This window comes from Danaus plexippus, chromosome Z, assembly GCF_018135715.1.
Source record: "Danaus plexippus chromosome Z, MEX_DaPlex, whole genome shotgun sequence".
In the NCBI taxonomy this organism is placed as follows: domain Eukaryota; kingdom Metazoa; phylum Arthropoda; class Insecta; order Lepidoptera; family Nymphalidae; genus Danaus; species Danaus plexippus.
In genome coordinates this window covers 13365940-13390125 of record NC_083559.1, presented here as the reverse complement: position 1 = coordinate 13390125, position 24186 = coordinate 13365940, and the positions used below count along the sequence as shown (strand labels likewise).

Sequence of the window (24186 nt, the reverse complement as noted above, 5' to 3'; positions counted from 1 at the left end):
TTACAATTGATCTATCGAGACCGCAATTATAGAAATTACAAATATCTCTATGTATTAAAATTTCGAATGTTAATTTACAACATCTGTCTCTAATTATAATATATTGCTTAGTTAAGGTAATATAAGAAACTCGCAAAATGTTCGTTGGAAATATTACTACAATATATTACGCCTTGATTTATTATAAAGTCATCAGTTGCATTGGGCGATTATTTTTTTCTTAATTATGGGCCCTTATTACTGATATTTTCTTCAAACTTTACACATACGGTATGTCTGTTTGTTTACACTCATATAAAAGTATTTTACGTTATGTGGTTCAAGACCGGTTTGTTAGACAATGCGGAAAGTTATGCTCTAAATGATTTTAACATATTTAATGATAACAAAGATTTCGTTATTATTGAATATATAAGATAGTATTGCGAAACTTTCGCTTAGTGTCATTGTTAATAAAACTATCTTTAGTGGTTCAACAAGTCTCGTGCATTTTTTAACAAAAGATAATTTTTCAGATACGTTTCGATATATTTACATTTGTACCTATATTTATTCTGTAAGTATTTAATGAAATTTGAATAGACAGTGTCTATAAAACTCAATCCGTAATACAAAAACACGTTTCAAGCAATTACTGAATCGTATAACAGAATATAATATATCGAACACCTAAATAATTTGCAAGTTTTAAGATCACAATCACAATAAGATCACAACTAAAACAATATTAAATAAAAGTAATTATCGTCATTATGTAAGCCGCAAAAGATTTGTATGATTTTCTATAGTGTAAAAGTATCTCCTGCAATATTGTCATTTCTATGGGAGGTGATAATAGATGTATTAAACAGATGAGCACTATATTGAATTATCGCAATATTTAGAATAGTTCTTAGAACGAGCGAAAGTAGCCGATGAAAGTGACTTACGGCAATGTATGCTTTAAAAAACTGATAGACAAATAATTCCATTGGCAATCTATAAATATTAAAAAAGGAGAAAAATATTTGAAATAATGCGTACATTTATCAGCGAAAAAAAAAAATACGTGGTCAGTGACATGAGATTTTATATGAATGTTGTAAGTTGTTTTAATGTGACTGGTCCCAGAGGAAAAAATAGGTTTATTACGTATAGTAAAAGTCGCGTGCGACCTCTGTGCGCGTGGAAGTGCGATTAAAAATGAGATAAGTCTAACGGAGTTTATCTTGATGAAAATAATACCAAAGGAGGAGGCAACCTATTCTTTATAGGTATATGTTGAATATTTTTCGTAACTTTTCGCTTACATTAATTTGCAGAGGCAAATATTTTTTTAATATTCTAACCATCGCCTCGTAGAAAATATTTATTCCTGCTCATCCTTTTTCATTTGTTTTTTATTATAAAAGGTTCGGTATTTAAACTGTTGGATTTTTTTATTTATAAATAAAGATCGTTTCTGTTTAAAACTTTCGATCTATACTAGTCTTATCTTTCAATAGCTTTTTTTAACGTTTTTAGAACTCGGTACGTACTAGTTACGAGTACAGTTGGCCAAACATTTTGGGTTGTATAAAGTGTTTATTCAACGATCGAGGTTAAAATGACTTGAATGCAAACATTAAGTTTTTTTTATAAGTCATGAATATAAAATACAAATAATTATAAAACCTTCGTTGTATCCTCTTCCGACTAATTTAAGATTAAATGTACGAACGTAAAATTTTAATGTTATTTTACTTTTATACCAACTTAAAGGTCAAATTGATATTATTTTTTTTATATTTAAATTAATTATATATTATTGTTTTGAAATTATGTTTATTTACACAAATTTACCATTATCCAGTATTCGCGTTGAATAGAAACTAGTCATTGAATTAAAGAAAAAAAAAATTATGTGTCATATTATTGTGGCATAGAAAAATGTATCTGATATAACAAAAAGTAGAGAATTAAGGTGATACATAAGTAATAGGTATGCCTAGATAAAATGATTTCTAATCAATATAAAGTATTACTTATTAAAACGATGATAATGTTGCTAGAGCTATGAGATATTGAGTTAAAATCAAAGTAAAATTTTATTATTATATAAAAGCCAGCTATCAGTCAAACGTGGTTAGTTACAACAATTAGGCACATTATTCATGTATTTCATTAAAATTCCAGCGTTTTCTCATACCTTCTCTCGCTTCGAACTAAAAGCAATTAAAATCGTATTTTAATGTAGCCTTCAATCGTTTTGGACCTTCCATAAAATCATTTTATCGGGAATTATCGACTATAAAGTAAATATAAATAATTACAATCAAAACAGTCCTTTAACTTCCTATTATTATTTAGCACTTTTAGTTTTAAATTGATTATAATTTTCGATCTATATTTATATGGGTCATTAACCTTATTTGTTCTTCAATTGCCATGTCCTTAATAAAATTAAAAATGAATGAAAAAGCTTTTGTTGTTTGTGTTATATAAAAAAAAGTTATGCACAAAAACTAGGAAATGATTCATAAGGCTAGATAGTCACCGGAAGATATTACGTAAGGCTTTACGTCACCGCTTGTTACCTGTATACACAGGCTGATGTAATTTGCAATCGTAATAAACAATATGTCTATATTATATAATAAATTTCAATGTAATTTATATTCACCAATACTCCTTTATATATGATATTTAACTTTGGATATTAAATTTGACGTGACAAGTAAGAGAGCACATCAAAGAGCGGGCATATATGACGTCATTGCACACACTACCACATAAGGCACAGAACACGCAAACACGACCGTTGTCACACACACAGATGCACCACCGCCGCTGTGGAGCTGTCGGTGCCGGAGTGGATGCATTATCTGGCTGCTGGACTCTTCCTCCTCTGGCTGGTGTTCGGAAGACGTCGGAGCGTTGTACGATCGGTGGAGACATGATTTTGTACGTTCTAAAGCTATTGTTCTTGGGTTATGGATATGATAATCAACTCTATGCACCCGACACTTGAACTATTTATAACGCGACACACAAATACAAAACTTGTTTGCTTTTTGTAATCTTTTTTGTTAGAGAATGCCCCAGCTACTTGGAAAGGGTTCATGCTTGTTAACTTATGACAATTAGTTTATAAACTAGTTCTTCAGTTCACATACGTTCGAGTCTTAGAAGTATAATGGATTATAGTTATCTGATTCTTCCAACTTCCATTAACGGTAAGCCTGCATGCTCTGTAAGCCACGTAACTTTTGATATGAATGTCACAATTGGGTCGGAGGTAATTGGCTCATTACGTGTCGTGATCTCTCGAAATGTAACATAGTTTTCGGACAACGTAATGAATTTATTGTTATACAGAAAATATTAAGCGAGAAGAAATTATGGCTATTAAGAACGCTCTATGCATTTCCTCGACTGGACTTGGATTTTATCAATTTGAAATGTGTATAACATAATCCGGTTAATGTGTTAAGTAAAGATTGACAAACAATCGACCAAAAGTGGCACTGATGCTATAAAATGTAGTTAATGATATAAAAAGTTATTACAAATGATTCTTATTACTCATACTTAGTTGTGGAGCACGCTGTACATTTGTTACATAATTTGTATTGAACTGAATCAAAGCTCTGCGGCCATTACTGTGACTGTGACTATAAGACATCATATTTCATTCATGAGAAGTTTATTTTGATACGAGTAAATTATAGGTATATTTTTAAATTCAACTGGATAGTGCTCGACTGTCATTCCACCTGTTGGAAGGTGGAAATTAAATCGTAGGTTTTGAACGCACTATCTCAGTATCAGTATATTCACCCTTTTCTTTAATACACCCTAATTATAAATGAAACTAGTATTATTCGGATTTACTACGCGGATCACGGGCAGACGAGGTGTCTGATCACGGTTGCTGCAAAGTAACCGAAACGTCGGGATTATGTAGTTTTTAAATAATAAAATCCGCCTAGTAAATCCGAATAACACTAGTTTCATTTAAATGAATACTCGCGAAAATCTTAGATCTCATCACCCTAATTATAATTCGAAGGAAACAAAGTCGCAGGCACACTATGCCCCAATGAGGAAGGAGGAGGCCTATAGCTCGTCCGGATGCGAGGAAAGTCGAAAAATCGATTTTAATTATCATACATATAAAAATTGCAAGATTTTCGTTACACTTTAAGGTTTACTTGTAACAAATACCATAGTGGTATTGTTTGTAACAAAATTAAAGTGCATCTGTTGAAAAATTTACAACTTTGTGTCATATTTTTTTTGTTTAATAGAGATTTCTTTTTTCACACGACGATGTTAAAAGTATAAATATTAAGAATGAGTTAGTTATTTTTAACAACTCTATTTTGTACCGTATATAAATCTTCGCGACATACTTTTTTATATACATATATATATAGAATTTAACATACAATTCCTATAACTGAATTTCTAAATTTAATAACTACATATTTTGTACAAAACTAGTACTAGTTAATAAATAGAGTTATTTTACTTTTGTTTCTACGACATCAATACGTAATAGTTACTGTGTTGCAACGTGTAGCGCCATCTATAATTTTTAGAGCAAGTTAGAAACCTTTAGTTTCAACTCTCGTGGGTAGATGGCGTTAACAGTAGTGTCGTTATTAAAAATGGAATTACATTCTTCATAAGTAAATGATATATTTCTCACACCAAATGAAACATGATTTAACAAATATTCGCTGGTTTTCCGTTACTTCATTAATGGAGTAAAATATTTATTATGTCTTATTAATAACACCTGTCTCCTCCAGGTTTTCACTTGCCAATAGACACCGGTGTTTCATTAGGTATTCATTTTCCGCTAATGTTCTTTACATCACGTGATAACTCCTGGCCCATGTCAAGGCTCGGACACAGTAGAAAGTCTGTGAGTAATAGGGATGGTATTTCCCTCATATGATTATAATTAACGAATTTGAATCTTATATATTATGGAATAAAGTTAATTTTTTAGTAGCTTCATTGTAAAGCTCTTTGAGAGCGGCTGTATCTCTTGAATCTAAAATTTACAAGCACTTAGAAAGTTGTTGAAACTATGCGGTTTGCTAGGATGGAAGATGCTCAAATGTTTTATGAATTTATATTATTTTTTAATTTCTTGTCTTTTTTTTTACATAATTTTTAATATATTAAAAACCTTTTCATTTATAAGTTGTCTTCTATTTTTGGGTTCAAAATACAAAATGCCTGCGGGGTCTGTGTTCAGACTTCTTTTTACGTAAACCTCGTCTGTTAGAATATAGACAGAGGATTCGAAACATTCCTCCAGTCCAATAAAAGTCTACTCTGTTACGTGGTAAAAGTTGAGTGCACATACATATTTTATAAATGGTTTCAAGAAAACCGCCTTAAATACGAACATCAGAGTGCAAGAGAGATCTTACCTTTAGAAAGGGTTAATTAAAACGACCTACTAAGTCCTAAAGAAGATTATGGAATTAATTTACACCATCTAAATAGTTTTGTATAGTGCAATTATTTCCTTGTAATACATATATATCAGTTTCACTTAGCTTCTTTAGGTTCAACAGCGGATAATTTCGTTTAGTAATACGATTTATAAGTTATAATTCAGTACTAGGTTTTGCCTCCGGATTCCTAAACTTTTGACACCAATCTGATTTAATTAAGTATTAATTTTTTGAAATTATTTTCGGATATTGTTTTCTGTTCATTCTTAAATTATTTTCTGTATTAACTTTAATTAATGAACTGACAGATCTGTGAATTTTATGATAATGATATAGATTGATTACTACAGAAACAAATAAAATTACCTTTAAGTATATTATGGTTTACACTATTTTAACAAAGTGAAAGCCTAAAATCGTAAATCGTTTTATTTTCTTTCGATCTTACTCAAAACAAATACCTTACGATCTAAGAAATCTTTTCAGATTTTATATAAAATTTATATTCATATCTTTTGATTACTTAGGCATTAACATAAATTAAAACGATTGTAAAAATAATGTTTAAAGTCAGTTTTACAATAAGTACAAACGAATATAATGTATGCGGAGAAAAGCCTTTATTCTTATCATATTTGAATTCTAGCAAAATATATAAATAATAACGTTTACATATATCGTTTCATAACTTCTCAGTGATAGTGACCGTTAAGTGTTTCGAAATCAACCTTCTATGGGTTAACAACATTAATAAATTGCTACATTTCTACGTTTACCAACAATATTTCTATATCGAACAATAGAATAGATTTTATTTTTAATATACTGTGACAGATATTTTTTTTTTTGCTTATGTATGTTAGTAACACAAAAATACCGCGTGAAATAATCTGATATACACTTTTTTTATTGGTTTAATTCGTTCCGTTCAGAACAGGTAAAGATCAAAGCCCATACAGCCATGTCTCTCTTATTTTGTGTCTTAAATATTCTGATAAAGACGTCGTAATGTAACTGATTAAATATAGACTAAAAAAAAAGTTTACTTACAGATATACAGCCGATGTCAATGTGATTTTAAATGGTGGCGTCCGTTGAATTTTAATTACACAATGAGGTCATTGTACTATTCTCTAACATAAGTTATCACAAATCTAAAAGAAACTCAATAGGAAATTATTAGTACTATTACTACTTTATGTGAAAGTGTAATCTACATCACATACTTGAAACTTGTATTACGTTATAACAAACTTAACTAACTAGAATTTTGATATGTTTAAATAATTACTTACCACTTGTGTTGAAATATTTTAGTAACATCGGATTACGTGAATTGAAATTATATTTTAATTATTACATTATCCTATTACATAATAAAAATAATGTGTTATAAGTATGTTTATATATATATATATATATATATATATATATATATACATTTGATTTTCTTTCTTGCTAAAACTAATCAAGATCTTTTATAAAAACTGTATAGAATTAATTTATTAAACTACAATTTGTTTTTCTCATTAAGAGATAATCGAGTTCACTTATCAGCAAAAATCCAGGTTTAGGATTTATTTGGAACACGAGAGCTGTGAATTCAAACACACAAACATACACGTAATTTTCCAAGTCATCTTAGTGATTAGTTAAAGTTTTATAACAGAAAAATATCTCTATTATATTAACGTAGACATATGTTATACATAGAAATGTCCCTCTTTAATAAATGTTATTATTTGCATTTCTTCCTCAATGAGATCCTTCTGATTGTTTTTAAGGCACGGTTAATATTAATAATTGATATTTACGACTATTACTGTTTATTGCAGACAGGCTGTTGACTGTATTATTTAACATTTTACAAGAAGAGTGTTTGTAAATAAATGAAAAAATAAATTAACGACTGGATGTAGAGAATCATCATTAAAATGCTGAGTTTGACGTTCTGATATAAAATTCAAGTACCTACTGCGTGCTTCGTTGACTCAGCATATATTTGGATGAGAGTGAAAAGTAGAAAATATAAATTGGTTCTCACGCCCAACGCTTAATTCTGTTTCACAAAGAAAAAATATATTCTTTTTTCAAATTCTCATAAGTGCAATTTAAAACTCAGTCTTAAACATGCCAGTAACAATGTCCGGTATATCCACGTACATAACTAAACTCGTTGCTGAGTAAATCGTGTGTCGCATAAATCTCCCTCACTACAACTCTCTTCCTGTTTTCTTTCAATTCCTAGTGACACGATGCTTGCGTTCTACGCCTAGCACGCTTTCATTTTTATTCAGAATGTTTAAATTATATTAATTCTCATCCTAATTGTCTAACTTTATGTTGTATAAAAATATATATTTATATTTTTTATAACATATGCACCTTACCGTGTTAAATTAACTCATTTAGCATTTTTGGCTTGAGGAATCTATATAAAATAGATAGTTATAGTCTGTTTCAAGTCTATAAGACTAATAATATTAATATTATTTGATGATTTAACTGTACGTCGCGAGTTTTATCGTAAATTTTACAATAAAACGCTAGAATCCTCCGCTTCCTCTCCGACTCGATCTCGTCATGTTCTCTTGTTAAATATATGGAACGATCCCCAATACGAACTCATTGTCTACCGCCCACTCTACGTCTGACCATTACTACTGTTTTAAGCTGAACTGGATTTATATGAATTTAAATGAAATGAAATGAAAATCTTTGAACGTACCGCTTTGTTAAATATATCTGTTATATTATATGCTTTATCCTATGATTGACGATATAACCATAATTAAATTACTACTGATGTCGAAGTCTGAAGGGCTAAGAAATAGCAATGAATGAAATTAAATGATACTTATAAAATTATTAAACATTTTTTTATTACTGTGACTTTGCTCTTATAAAAATGCTAGGGGCTCGAGGTCAGCGACACTTGAGTTTATTCAGCTCTTAGATGTAAGTTATTCTTTAGATACTAAACAATGTTTATATCAGCCAGCAGTTGATGTTTCTGTCGTGTTTACGACTTTGACGATTCATGTTTATATTCATATGATTGTATAAATGTTGTGTCGTTTACTTCGGATGATATTTATAACTTGAGAACCAGCTTGAGTAGGTAAACCTACAGAATTACTTAACGGAATAGGAAACGGATAGATTTTCCCCCGGCTCCGCTCGTTTATAAAATTAACTATCGAGCTATTTTAATATTCATAATCAAACAGCAATAGTTTAGTTGTTATTTAAAATGTATACTGTCATAATACAATTAAACGTACCTAGGTTTGTTAAATTTTACGTGATTGTATAACAATGACATACAAACTGTCGGACATATTCTTATTCTTAGTCCCATGATTACAATGTTACGTATTATTCAGAAAACTATAGATTAACATTCAACAGCACGCTAAGACTTAGTTATCTCGTGATAATTTATAATATAAAACGAATTTATTATGTATGTAATAATCGTGAACGTAGCGTGATAACAGAAACTTATCGAGACACTCGAGAGACGATAGTTTTCTCTTCTAATCCATGTTTCTTTAACGTTATTACATATTATAATGGAGATAGTTTTTTGCAACTCGCGTACAAGATATTGCTCCGTCGATTTTCACATATACTTTCTTTTACATCATCAATTAGTATTCAGAACATATAGTGATGGAGTCATTACGGTGTTAGAGAACATACAATTACTTTCGTTTGGTGAAATGCGTGAGAATATTTTCTTTTGAACCGATATCAATGAGACCTGCTATTAGTTTACAGTAATTGTTAGTTAATAACTGTGAATGTTACTGTACCTATGGTCTCCCGTCACAGGTTATGGCCAATATGATACTTTGTAGACTACACATTATGTTTGTCTTCAACGATCTGTTATACTGTGGCTTATAGGGAATTGCTTGTCCTTGTAAAGAAGAATATCAGAGAGAGAATAATGAATTTATTTAATAGTTTTTTTATCTCTTGATATTCAGTTTGTGATAGCGTTGTGCAATGAAATTATTTTTTAACTATCAACGTTCTATCATTGAACACAAAAAGGTTACATTTTTTAGCACACATGAATGCTTGATTATTCAATTTCTTCGTGTAAATTATCCAATTAACTCATCAGACAAGCAATTTAAGATGTCGTCACTCGGCGAATACATCTTACGCTTGGTATATATCACTTCACATGGAAGCGTTTATATCAATATATTTTTCAGTACCGGCCCTTTAACCTCTAGATATCTGAATACTGGACATCATCGTGATAGTCATATCCGTTGCAATCGTATTAAAACGTCATAAGAGAATAGTGTTTTGCCATTTTAAATTTTAATCAGCGCTGAATGCCAAGCGACTGCTCTGAAAAATGATATCGTCATTAACATTCATAATTATTTTTGGAGAAAGTTGCAATTATAAAGAGATAATATTTATAAAAAACAAAGGATTTTTTTCTTTGGACTCGTGTGCGGTTATGATTCCTCCATTAATTACTTTAATTCGATGTGTTTCAATTGTTTAATTGTCAGAGTTTATCGTCACCGTCTGTTATGCTCGAGCACAGAAAACCTCGTAGTTATTCAGTAGTTACTCTCTGAGTTTTAAGATTGTTACAATATAATTAAATTATACATTAACACAGATAACCAACGACGCGCACATTTGAAATTTTAAAACATTACCTAATGAGATTGTTGTGACTTTTGCTTTATGTACTAGTGTTGAAGACATTGTGGAATATGATACGTGTCTTTATTAATTTTTCTTTCCATTTTGTAATATTTTTTTTTTTGTATTATTTGGTAAATATGTGGTTTCCAAATGTTTAACTTAATGCAGTGTTGGAATTCAATGCCTCCATAGCATCAAGTAACAGATAACACAGGTAGCAAGCCAAGAGTTGTTCACTGTAGTAATTTTATGATTTCTCATTCATAAGCGTTATAGAAATGTATTTTTTTTAAATGTCTTAAACAATATTACTATCAAAATATGTTCGGTTCGTGTTTTTCTCCAATTTAACAATTTAATTGCTCGTATATGGGGTAAAAAATATTAACTGCCTATAATCACAAAATGTGAATATTACGATATCTTTTATATATAAACGTCAGTTAGTCTGTTGTAAATAAAATTATCTTATTACAAAATTGAACTCGTTGACTTTCGTATCCCACATACGTTATTACACAATTAGTAACAGGATAACCGGGATTTTCAAGCGAAATAGTATTTAGGTTGATGTAAAATTTATTTTTTCTAGGTAACGTTTGGTCTGTTTGTGTAACCCTATTTGAACTATTTTATGACACAACTGTTTGATATAGGTTACGATCACATTAAACCCAATAGATCTTTGTTTAAAATTTTATATAAGGTTAATTATATTATGGTTCAAGTAAAATGGAAGCGGTTTTTTTATTCAAATTATTTAGTTATGTATGAAGTATAAAAAAATAAAAAATAAAATAAAAGGTTATATTTGTACCGCAGTAACCATTAGCAAGAGTGTTGTGAATTGTTTTTGTCTAAGTAGCCCTGTAAGGTGACATTGACTTTCTTATTGTCGCGAGTGTCGAGTCTGATAGCAGTGTAGAACTCTGCGCCTGCGCACATGCACGCCGTACACCGTAACGCGCGCGCGCATCCACGCTCCGCGACCGCGATCGCCCGTGCGTCGGGCCCGCGATATGCCCGCAGTGAAAGTATTTAGTATATTTGGTGGGCAGAAGCCGGCCGAGAAGCAACCGACACCCCCCGCTCATGGGGCTATTCAAAAATTGTACAGGACATTTTCAGTCAGTCCCGAAATCTCAACGGAGCACAAACTCGGCAAAGTAACCGCGATAGCTGCCTGTATTGAGAAAAAGATTACTGAGCCTAGTATTTCTAAGAGTGACGTGCAAAATATATTGAAAAAGACTAATACTTGCGATTCATCGAACTCAACGGATTGTTCGAAATTACAAAGTAACGTGTATGAGAATGTTAATATTGTGAACTCGGAAAAACTATCATCGGTTAGTAATAATTTGTTGGAAGAAACAAAAGGATATTCATCTATTTATGAAAATATAACATTTATTGGGAAAATCGATTGTTCTGAAACAGTAATCGAACCTTTAACCTCCGAATCAAAATTAGGGAAGGCCTTGGAATCATTTGATAAAATTCTAACAGAATTTTCTTCAAGCCTTTTTTTAACTCACAATCCTAATTTCGTAGTACCCAAATTACAAAAATCTAAAACTTGTAGTATTATAGAGTCGCGGTGTATTCTGAAGAAAACAAATTCTGATCCCGAAACAGAGCGAAGAACGCGTCATCTCGTTTCGAGAAATAACTCTATAGACAAAACTACGAGTTTGTGGAATCTTGATGACATGAGAGGTAAGGAGCTAACAAGTCCTCTTACACCGCTGAATCCTTTACCTATTGACAAAATGAGTTCTGACAAATATGCAACGTATAAAGTATCATCAAAACCCACGACCCGCGCTACAACCATAAAAACAGAAGACTTGAAAAAATTGGATGTAAAAACAAGAATTCTAAAAAAGACCCTATCAAATCCTCCATCGACGCCGGTACCTGTCGTGTCAAAAACGAAACCGATTCCAAAAAAACTGGACAAGAAGTGCACTGACATCAAAAAGGATAAGCCGAGAAGTGGTCTTAATAATGCCAGAAACACTATTGATATGCCAAAATCCCAAATGCAAAAAGCAAAAAGTGTTTGGGAAATTGGTAACGAATCGATGATTTCGCCTGGCTTGGAGAGAACTAAATCAAGTACTTCTATCGCGGGTTCTCCTAGTAAGATCCCGGTGATCAGGAGCCAAATGTCACAAAATAAATTTAGCACCACACGAGCTCTTTTTTCTCCCACTCCTGTTGATCTAACTAATGTAGACCAGCCCAGAGAGTGTGCTCAGAAAAAAAAGCCCATCCTGTCACGAAAAACAGCTGAGAAAATCGATCAAATGAAACAAACACGACAAAAATCCCAGCTAAATTTAAAAGCTGACTCAAAGCGGCAATCCGACAAGGCCAAGAAAGATTCAAGTGAAAAGAAAGTAGCATCTCCATCACCAAAGAGTACTCTAAGAGACTACTCTGATGAATTGAATGCCGTGCGCGCCAAAATACAAGTAAAAAAAATAAACAACAAACGAGATCTCATAGTAGAAATGCCCGGTAATAACCGAAACCAAAACGACACGGACGAAATCGATTCTATGCTATCACCTGTTAAATATCTCGTAAAAAAGTTGGAGTTTAAAACAGCTCTGGAATTGAAAACTGAGACTGCCCAATTTACAAACTGTAAAGTGATACCACCGTTTCATAAAGAGGTATGCGTAGCTAACACGACATTTCATAATCATTTGAGCACACTCGTGGGTCGCCAAATTAAATGCATAGAATCCAGGGATGACATTAAAACATACAGTCAGCAAGATAAGCTGACTTTGCACAAACATTCCGAGGAGAAGATATCGGACACGCACTCTGACTGCAGCGACGACTCCGGTCACGTTTCTAATGACGCTGCTAATGATAACGACGCTGTGTTCGACAACGTCCTTGAAATGAGTCGAGCGAACAGCAGCGCTGATGAGCTGGGCTGTAAATTGTTTGATGCTCCCAAACAGTTCAGGGTAGAACTGCCGGAGAATGCCAAGAACGTCTGTCCAGTGCGGCCCGCCCGGCGCGGCGAGCGCTGCAATGAGGTCGCTAGCGGTATACGCGCCATCGCCGACACTCCGAAAGTGGACGAACAGGTACGCCACTTAACATATCGATAACAGAAAATTACAGGTGCTATTTACTCCGCTCCCGTAAACATGGTAAACATCAATCAATCCGTATAGTAACTATATATTTATATGTTATCTTGTTATGACTCGATGTTCTGTGATACGGAACCAAATATAAACAAATTTAATGCGACAGTGACATACATATGCTAGATCCATATATTTCTTTATTTATGTGCATTAAAATATATATGTATAATGCTATTAAGCGGAGCTGATGCGATCATAAACTTTTAATGTCTTGTTTGTCATCAAAATAAATATTATGTTAGTTACATAAAAGTACACTGACATTCTTCAGTTGAATTTCTTTTTGGTAATTTTTAATTACGTAATGTTTAAAGTCATGCGTAAAAATTCTTTTGTAATAATCCGTACACGGCGTGTTGCGTAATGACTACAAACTGATCAGGTGACCGTTCAAGCGAAGAGATTTAAATGAAGATCGTCAATTGTTATTCGCCCTCATTCTGGTTCAATAAAAAAAATACCCCATATGTAAATTTATGACACAAACTCACTGTTACCGCACGTATATAGAGTATATATCTGTAAGCATAAAGTGGGAATAATAAATGCCACTGAAAATAAAAATTAATACTCATGATGGATTTAAAAATAATAATAATAACTTTGGTACGCATTGTCTATTGAAAAGTTTATTTACGCTCTCACTTTCACTAGGCTCGTCTGCTCAGATCTCGTCTTAAGTTATCTTAAGGCTTAGAGGAACATAAAATATCATGCATCACATGTATCGTGAAAAACTACCACAAGTCCATAAACAGGAAAGTGCGAAAGCGATAATCTCGCTAACATTGAAATTCGTCAGTCGTTAAAACGTTGATGTATGTACTTTCAAGGTGCTTGCAAAATATATATTCACTCTCTTGACTTTCTTCCATGTTACGTGCATCACATAGAAATCGTATCAGAACTTTTCCAATAATATAACATTCACGTTCTTTGTATGTATAGTGCATGCTGAGCTCGCTTGACGGCTTGACCGGGGATACTTCCAAACAACATTATACTGGTTTAAACATTGAAATCTGACAAATTCTTAAAGTGGAAAGTGACAATTATTATGTTATTCTTCATTCAAGCATTCTCAAAATATTTGTATAATAAGTGACCATTAATATTGGCTTCGGTGAGACAGCCTGTCTCATACTTATCTGATGCAACGAGTAATGAACTGCTTATATAATGACACCTGTAAAACAATCTTAAGATATTCCTTTGTCTAAATGTCCATTAAAACAATGTGTAGTTTACGGAAAATGATTTATCATAAAAATATCCAACAGATGTTCTAAAATCTTGAAAATGATTATAATTCTAATTGTACACGTAACGTTTCTGCAGAGTTCAAATTCACTTGAGGTCATCGCTACTAACTATTCGCAGTGTGATGTATATATGTATGTATTTTTAGCGTATACCTACTGTTTTAGAAACCTGTCACGTGCTGCTTTCGCGTTCCTATACTATATCTCCGTAACGCAACTCTTGAGTGGTCAATGCATTACCTGAGTATAATTATTCCGCAAATGTTCAGACATCTGATTTGTATGCGTCAAAGTAACATATGAGTCAGTGTTTAAGTGTAATGATAGTTTAGGTTTTAGCCTCATTGATTACAAACGTGACACTAAGTTCATTTACTACTCATTTATGAACTCAACACTCAGGATTATGAAATTTTGTTTCATATTTTCATTGTGTAGAAAAGGTTTTTGATCTCATTGGATAGAAGAAAATTATCACTCGTGAAACCGCCGACAATGCCTAGTATTTCGCAATATTACTACAGTTAGTACTACTTTATCTTATTCAACTTTTAAATTCTGTTTCTATATCCGTACATAACGACTATGCGGGCGTTTATATTCGATACCATTTCACTTTTCCAAAGCAATTAAAAAAATGTAATAACGTTCTTTGTTGGTTGCCTGATTTATTATATCAAAACTTTAGCGACGTCTTTATTTAAATGAATTTGAGTTCTATGTCTAGAAATTAAAGATGAAATCGGTCTAAAGCGTTGCCTGCTTCGTTTATTTCAATATTAATACATCATGTATTCATAGCTATATTGTATTTTTTGATGGAGCGAAAGTCACCAATGATTACATAGTATTCGACACTGAAAGTATTAGTAGTTTAAAAAATTATAATAAATTAATGCAAATCGTTGATAAAATATTGTTTTTAAGGCATTTTGACAACACCTATATATAACTTGTAGGAAAAAGCCATTTTAGTAGGTTCATAGGTCGTAACTACCAATGAACGACTTACACCACTAATCCCACAGCAAATTTCAAAGAGGAAAAGAAAAAAATACATCTAATTTACTCATGACAGAATTCTTTGAGAATAATTTAATACATGTTTATACTTTAAGTATGAATATAGTATCATTTTTATTAAAGTTCCACTGCATTTAAAGTATTATAAGAGCTCCTAAATAATCGTTACAAAATGCTAATAAGATTTATCTCATGGCGGAACAAAAATTCTTGTGTATTCAAAACTATATGAGTAATACTAATACAATGTTTACAACCTGTAATTACATGACTGATAGGTTATTTCAATTGTAGTATGGGAATGTACGGCAGGCTTGACTTATCAAATAGGGTTGTCGGATTGAGAAGAAAATATATACATATAATATATTCTATATATCCGTTATCAAGCGTCACTTTAAATGTGACTACTAGGTTCTTTTACTTTAGGTTAAACGATTTAGGTCATTTATTTATGTTAAGTGTATATTTATTGAGTGACAGCCCTCACTAGAGAGCAGAGACGGAAGTACTTGTAGAAGTAGCCCACAATGTTGCAATCTACAATAATGTATTGTATCACGCTTTCACCTCACCATCAGCTATAGTAGACTACCAAAGTACTATAATTGTTTTTTTTTTATACAAGACACCATACAATTACAAAGACATAATTAAAAAATATATATATTTAAAAATAAATGAAAAAAACTGAACAATCGCTCAAAGACAATTGAATATTGAAGGACATCAATAATGTCTAGGTTTTTCACAGCCTTTACAGACTGTAATTAGCATATTTAGGATTTGAATAAACTTGGATATTTACCAAAACTCCTATCTCGTACATTATTTGATTCCAAATATACATTTTTAACGATAAAATGATTTACAATTGCATTATACGGAATACAGTGTTCTTGAAACAAACGGTTTATTTACGTGCTGTAATTTTAATTCTATTCGCGGATTATAATTTAACTTGTGCCGTTTGGTGTACATGATTTAAATGAAAACTTTGTGTATGTGATGTATTAACGTGTAATATAACATAATGAAACGAATTTCTTAAATATTTTCATTCATTGTCACAAGAAATGTATTGTCTCCAGAATTGTATATGATATGTGTCTGAATAAGAGAAGTTGTTGGCAGCAATATTAATATTTATTAAATACATACATCAAGAGATAATTTTGTAATAATTTATTTATAAAAGTATTATAATAGAGATGTCTAAATAACGCGTCCTGTATGTTCTATGCAACCAATTTATGCTAACTGGAGCGTTGTATATTTGAATCGTTTCTGATGTTATCATTGAGATGCAGTTATAATAATGTAAATAAATAATGATACTCGTTTGTCATATATAATGATAAAAAAAAAAATATTTAATACTGAAGGCGCTAGAGTAAGCTTCTTTTATCAATCACGTTCATTAACGAATAAAAATGTTAGAGACTTATCTACGAATAGGTAAATAGTATTAAGGTTGTGGTCTTAGGAAATTTCACAGCAATATTATCCAGACTTTTCATAAATTGTCCGAAACTAAACTAATACAGTGCATTAAAATTTTGAAAGAATCATTTTTGTATCCTGTAAATATAAATAATGTCTTGTGATTATAAATTCTCTGATTACTGCAACATTGTTAGGCGTCGCATATGTAATAAAAACAAACAAACATTGATTGATTAATATAAATATACATAACATTGTTCATAGATATTAAAAGAATTGTGTTTCTAATATATGACTTATCAAACTTCTTGTCCCCTAATAATGAAATTACATTGTGGTTATCAAATGTAAAAAAAAAATTACATCCCCAATTAAATGCTTTATTGAGAGACCAAGTGTAAGTCTAATGATAAATTGTATATAATTTATAATAATTCCTCCTGTGAACTATCATAGTAACTCGCCTATCATTCGATCGAACAATATTCCTCCTAACAATGTTAAGATGTCACATTCACTTCTTTCCTTAGCGCTCGTGTAACAGCATTAAACCACCGTCTGTGCTTCAGGTGACATATACTAGCTGGAACTAGAACAGTGAACCAGCGCACGTTTACACTGGAGCTCACCGATTTGTTACAGATAATATATTGGTTAACTTAAAAAACTCGTAACAATGAAGTAAAGTTATAAATATACCTTAATTGTTTGGACGATGTACTTCACGTACGAAGAACATTGCTTTGTCGTTCTGTGACAATGTAAACGTTCTCAAACGATGTTTTTATTCAAAATAGGGTCACTGTCATTAATGTTTACATTGCCGTTGTCGGTACAAGTGAAATGTTAATAGCTTTACACCAAACCGCTGTATTGTGCTAACTAAGGCATGAGAAAACGTGACGGAAAAATCTATTTCTGTCATTATTTCCCGAAACTGTTTTGTAATTATAAAAGAAAAATAGAACCGTAAAATTCAATTTTAATTTATATTTAACTATATCTGGCCAAAATTACACGAATGTGGTCGGTACTCCTCGTAAATTATTCGGTATGAGGAAATACATCCGTACTTTAAATACTTATATTGAAAAGACTTCACGTAATTTCTCGTTTATCTTAAGTGAAACTAGTTTACAGACGACCAAGAGACTTGAGTGTTTATTTCACTTTATGCTTCTAATGTTTGTAATATATCTTATTTGTTGAAGCATATTTTACGTCGGTAAATTATCTTCTCACTACGCAGCTACTTGCCAAATAAGCATAAAGTAATACTTAACAAGTATCAATATTCAAATACAAAGTTATCTGCTCTCATAAATTCTAAACCGATTAAGTCAACGACCAGACGAAAACGTAATTTACATATTTAAATGTAATCATGCCTTACAAAATAAACTTGTTGCTAACTAACAAGTTATTTAACGTATAATGTTATGTTCCGTGTGTGTAATGATACAAGGCTACATAGAACTTACATATGTTTTGCTAAATTATTATAGAATAAACGAAAAAAGCTCGCATAATATATAATACGGTGTGGATTAGTCTACTTTTTGGAAAACTAAACTCAATCCATCTGTTACAATATTTTATTTGTGTCGTAGATCATGTTCAGAGGCGGCGTGGTGGGCGATTTGGACGCCCGCCGGGACGCCGCTCTGGCCCGAGTCCTCGTTCGACTACAAGCGAGGGCTCGCGGTCTCTTGGCCAGGAGACGAGCTGAAAGACTCCGCACTCAGCACACCGCCGCCAGGTATGTAATATAACCGCATCACTAAACGAGACCTTAGTTTGATTATATCATTTCTTATATTTACGTTTCCCGTTACAAGTTATTTAAGAAGCATTATTTTTATTAATTTTGTTTTTTATAGCTGATCCTGAACTATTAAACAGTTGTAAAATATATGGAAATTATTTAGACTTTGTATTTAAAACAGTATTCTAATAAGCCATCAGATTCTAATAAAATTTCCTATTGATATTGTAGTGTTGTTTGTCTTCACTTTGGAATGCCTATTGTCCCACAGTACTTATAAGAAGCAACACACACTAATTTGTCTCTATGAACAACAGTAGCAAATTCCTATCAAGTAAAATAAACTAGGCTTCGTCTTTAGTATTTCTTTTAAAAAAGTAAGTATTCTCTCAGATGCGTTCAACGAAATGTGCGCGCCTTCCTCGCGGTTCGTGACTGGCCATGGTGGAGACTATTGGTACGCGTCACTCCGCTACTGGCTGTGCATCGCACAGAACACAGACTCAAACAAGCACAGGTTTGTTGTAACTCTTACATTTATTTAAAGTGAATTACTGCACAGGTACAATTTTCCTTCCTTTACAGATATACATATAACTATTTGTGTTTACATATTTTTAGTAAGTCCATTATCCCATGACGCTGGTGGAATACACTGGAATACATATCCATCAAGAACACTCGTAGATATTCTTGAAACTTTTTGCTATATTACGTCAAGTCATAAAATAACTTTATACTCATAATCGATCCTAACGTAATTAGACTGGCTCCACTGTCTAGGTAAATATCCCGTATGCTATATAAATTACCCTCATACTAAATTATACAGTTGTGATTGATTCTGAGCCACGTTATATGAGAGAGACGGGAGGTCTTTTTTAATCTCCTCTGCCAGCACACGTGCTGTTTGAGAACCAATTAACTTTTGAACAATTCCAAAAAATTCATAATCCGTTCCAATCTCACTTTATTATCTATAATTGTTTAATGGTGGTGATGATTTTAGCATAAATTGAAAGTAAAGGAAACAATAACGGCAGATAGTTTCAATTATATGCAAATTCTCACTCAATTTGCTCAAATTGAATCTCATTATGTGAACACGTGTTTTATATGTGATATCTTATATAACGGTTTATATAATTACATACAATTCAGTTCACCTGTATTCCTAAAGGCTAAAGAAGTAGGCATTTCCTAGGTTCTCTAATAGTCTTATGTAACTGTGGAATTACTATGAAACTTATCATGTGAGTTTCATTGTATAATATAGTATAAAAAGTATCAGTAGCAGGTTAAGTTATGATAGCCGAATACAAACGACAGTTTTGTTTCCGATAATTGTCTCTAAAGAGTTATTAATCATTAGTTGCTTTCGTATTTGCATTGACGGAGACAGAAAACGTAATATTAAAAACGAAGAAGTAATTATTATTAATGTGAAATAACCCTTATCTGCATCGGTTTAAAGTTGATTTTATTTTTTAATCAGTTCAATAATTGCTTACACTTTCACCGCTTTTTTCGTTGCAGACAGGTTTCCTCTATGTAGACGGAACGTCTCTGTTATGTCGGCTCTTATTGTGTAACTCACTCGATATCATATCTCAGGCTTAATTTGTTAAAAGAATTGTTCATAAAACTGAAGATATTATTTTATTTGACACGGTAATATCGTCAACTGGCACGATTTACACGGTTTGTTCAATTTTAGCCCATTCATTGTTTTGATGGCAAAAAGTTGTTGTATTTTAATGTATTTCTACTAAATAACAGGTGAATTTAATCTCAACAACTTACAAATTTTATAGATATACTTAATTATATGAATATAGGAATTAATACTTTTACCCAGCGTTCTTAAGTTCCACTCTTGCTTATAATATCGGGATATTAATAAAACAGGTTCCTAAAGCATTCAGACTTCACAAATGTTTTAAGTCCTTTTCTAAGCTGCCATAATACAGAAACTTATATGAATATAACACCTCATTGGGTGAAAAAAGAAATTTTGAACATTTTCGAAAGTCTCTTCGCATACAGACGTATGCGTTAGAAAATTATCGATCGCTATTTTCGAAATTATGCAAATAAACTTATTAACTTATACGAAAATTTCTAAACGGTTCGTTTGATTAATTTTAAAAACTAAATTAAATATTATAAAAGATATGAAAGACTTCCGCGATGCAGCAACGGGGTCAGCGGGTGATGAAATGTTTAATAGATGTCATCCCGGAGTTATCTCAAGAGTTCATTTTTATTGCGCATAAACGCTTCCTGGCTGTTGTGTTCAAGTCACAGCGGCATCATACACTGTAAGTCATATCAGTATTATCGCATTGTGTAAAGAACTGGCGACATTTGTTCCGTAATCGCTTTTTATTCGGGAAGTTTTGAAGGAGAAGCAAATATTTCTATGTTTACTTACGACCCGCTAATGACTGCAAAACATGTTTTGAATACATACTCCTACCGTCCCTGATAGCTTCCTTGTTCGGGATCTCATTATGGTAATCTATTTCTTATGATTATTTATCAAGCTTGTTTATTAATATGCAAAGGGACCTCACACCTGGCTTAACGATCAGGTTTACGGGTCCGCTAGCTTCGACCGGGACAACAAATTAACTGGAGGCTGGACGTATATGTAATTATTAATTCAGTAAGAAAATCCATTTGTTACCACACAATTTGTGTTCAGATTAAACTACGATCGCTTCTTTGTGATGTGTTTATATTAATGTTGAACATACGAACTCAATAAACCGGATTTCCTATGGCATCGTATATGAAGTAAAAGCTCAACGGATGCAAAATTTTCCCATTAAAACATATCTTTATTAGAAAAAATACAAAATTTCTATGCTACAATTTGTTCGTCCAAGTAAAACTACGTGAAGGTGAAGATAGCACAAGTTTAAATTAAAAGTCAGAATACTTTTAACTTTAACTGTAAGTAATATGAAACCGGTTCTTATTATATAACTTCATAATGAATACATTCGATTTTATTTAACAATAATCATATGTCATTCTCTAATATTTATATTCGATAATGATTACGCAAACCGTGTAATTAATTTGTACGTACAAAACTATTACTTAACGAACAGTTTGTACTACATGACTTAACAAACCAACTTATCTCCTACGTTTGGTTTCGAGACGACAAATCTCGCTTTTATCGACGAATGATCAATTAATCCGATCAATCGTTACGTAACACGAACAGGTCTTGTGACGGAATTGACATTTCATTGATTAAATATTTACATAATGCTGTAGTTGCTATAGTAGTCGTGGTGGCCTGGAGGTTAAAAAGCCCGCCTCTCATACGTGAGGGCGCGGGTTCGGGTTCGAAACCTTGCAAGTACCAATGTGAACTTTTCCGAATCGTTCGTACTTTCTAGGAGTATTTAGACAAACCTGACGGACGGTGAAGGAAAACATCGTGAGGAAACCTGGTCTTATAATTTCGAAATATAAGATTGAAATCGCCAACCCGTCTTGAGCAAGCGTGGTGATTAATGCTCTAACCTTCTCCGTGTGAGAAGAGGCCTTTGCTCAGCAGTGGGCTCCTATAGGCTGATGATGAAGATGATGATGATAGTTCGTTACCAAGTGCTTAACAACAATCTATTTATCTTCTTCAGAATACTGTAAATATCGTTTATTATCCCTATACTTGAGGATTTTCTACAATTATCTGAAAAGATTCATACAGCTAATGTCGTTACAAGATCTCATTAAATGTAACGGTGGAACGAGATGCGGAAGGCAGATACGAACGCGGTGGTTGTTAGTCGACAATATATTTATTTTCTGTGCGAGCCGGTCAGTTATACACAAATGTTGATTAATATTAGATAACACTCAATTACCTTAAATACTTTGAACCCGTACCCGTATAGGTCGAATAATTTGTCTATTATATTAAGTCTGCTTTTTAAATATAAAATTTTCAAAACGGCATCGGACGTATAATATATTCTTATGATATATACGTACGTATATATAATGAACAAAAAATTACGAGACGCAATAAGAACGCCATTAAATCTCTGAATGCGAGTTTAATTATGTCTAAGCAATGGGCTGTAATACTGTTGCTTCGAAACAAAAAATATTATGACTCTTAATAGCTATTTAAATGTGCTAATATTCTCAGTCCTAGAAATGACGGCTTAAAGTCCAAGAGGAAAATGTGAAGACGGTTTTTATATAAAAAATATTATAATTCATTTGTTTTTTATTTTTTTTAAAGAAAATAAATATTAGAAGCGTTTAAATGATGCTGATTTATTAACATTTCAATTACGATGTTTTGGATATCTGAATGCATTATAAGAGTGAATATAAAATACAAACCGGACTTAAGGAATAAATTAAAAAAAAAATTATACATAAATTATTCCGTATTTTTATTAATATGAAGCATAAAATAATTTTCCGTTCATTTATTATATATATATACGTAGTTGAATTAAAGATTTGATACATAAGATTTGATTTGATACAAATATAATTGATAGTAATTTGGCGAGATATCGAACAGGTATCAATCAAACTTTCACAAATATCATACATTAATTAATGGAATTAATTAAGGCGTTTATTTTACAATCCACTTTATGGCAATTTCTTGGCTTTTACGTAAATCTTGCGGTATGGATGGAAAGTGACATTATGACTTTATACTAATTGATTCCACCGTTTTCAAATTATCACCCCGCATAGAGATATCATTGTACTAGTAAAAATTTAATTTATTTATGTAAAAAATGTATGAATTATGATTGGACCAGACTTCTCTCAATATTAGAATTCTTAATCGGTATTTTTTGAAGATCGTTTCGTTACTGACGATCTTAATATAATATATATTGATATATATAAATTTATCTACCATTGACCAATACTACTGTTAAGCCTTTTAATATATAGCAGACTACAAAACAGTTATGATATAAATTTTTAAAACAACTCAAAAACTAACCCCACTGAACGAGCATTCGTTAGCGCCATTGGACTGTGAACGAGATGAAAAAGAGACCAGTCAGCTGCATCTTCTATAACGAGAAACGAATCAGATAATTAGATCAGGGTTGGAAATAACTGTGCATTATAAAAACTGTTCATAAACTCCGTAACGTACCAACATAACGGGCTAATGTTCTCACGATATGAATACAACTAGGGATGGTTGATAAAAAGTTTCTATATGACATATATGGACCTCTTTGGATGTATTGTACATTGTCGTTGTTATAATTGGTTTCTATTTGTGCGATGTAGGCTTCGATCGACTCGTTTTTTTATTTTCATCCTCAATCTAGCGTCTGTTGAATTATTTTTAAATGACGAGAAAACTGGTTGTGTTTACAAAA

At 32.0% G+C, this 24186-nt stretch overlaps 1 protein-coding gene across 4 annotated transcripts in view; it reads left to right on the top strand.

The window, feature by feature from the left end:
- LOC116777326 (unconventional myosin-XVIIIa) overlaps positions 1-24186 on the top strand; it is a 112106-nt gene that overhangs the window by 65930 nt on the left and 21990 nt on the right. For all 4 annotated transcript variants that reach the window (XM_032670810.2, XM_032670809.2, XM_032670811.2 and 1 more), the window contains 2 exons: positions 18639-18787; positions 19187-19310. In XM_032670810.2, coding sequence (XP_032526701.1) covers positions 18639-18787; positions 19187-19310 — 273 coding nt within the window. The remainder of the gene's footprint in view (positions 1-18638; positions 18788-19186; positions 19311-24186) is intronic.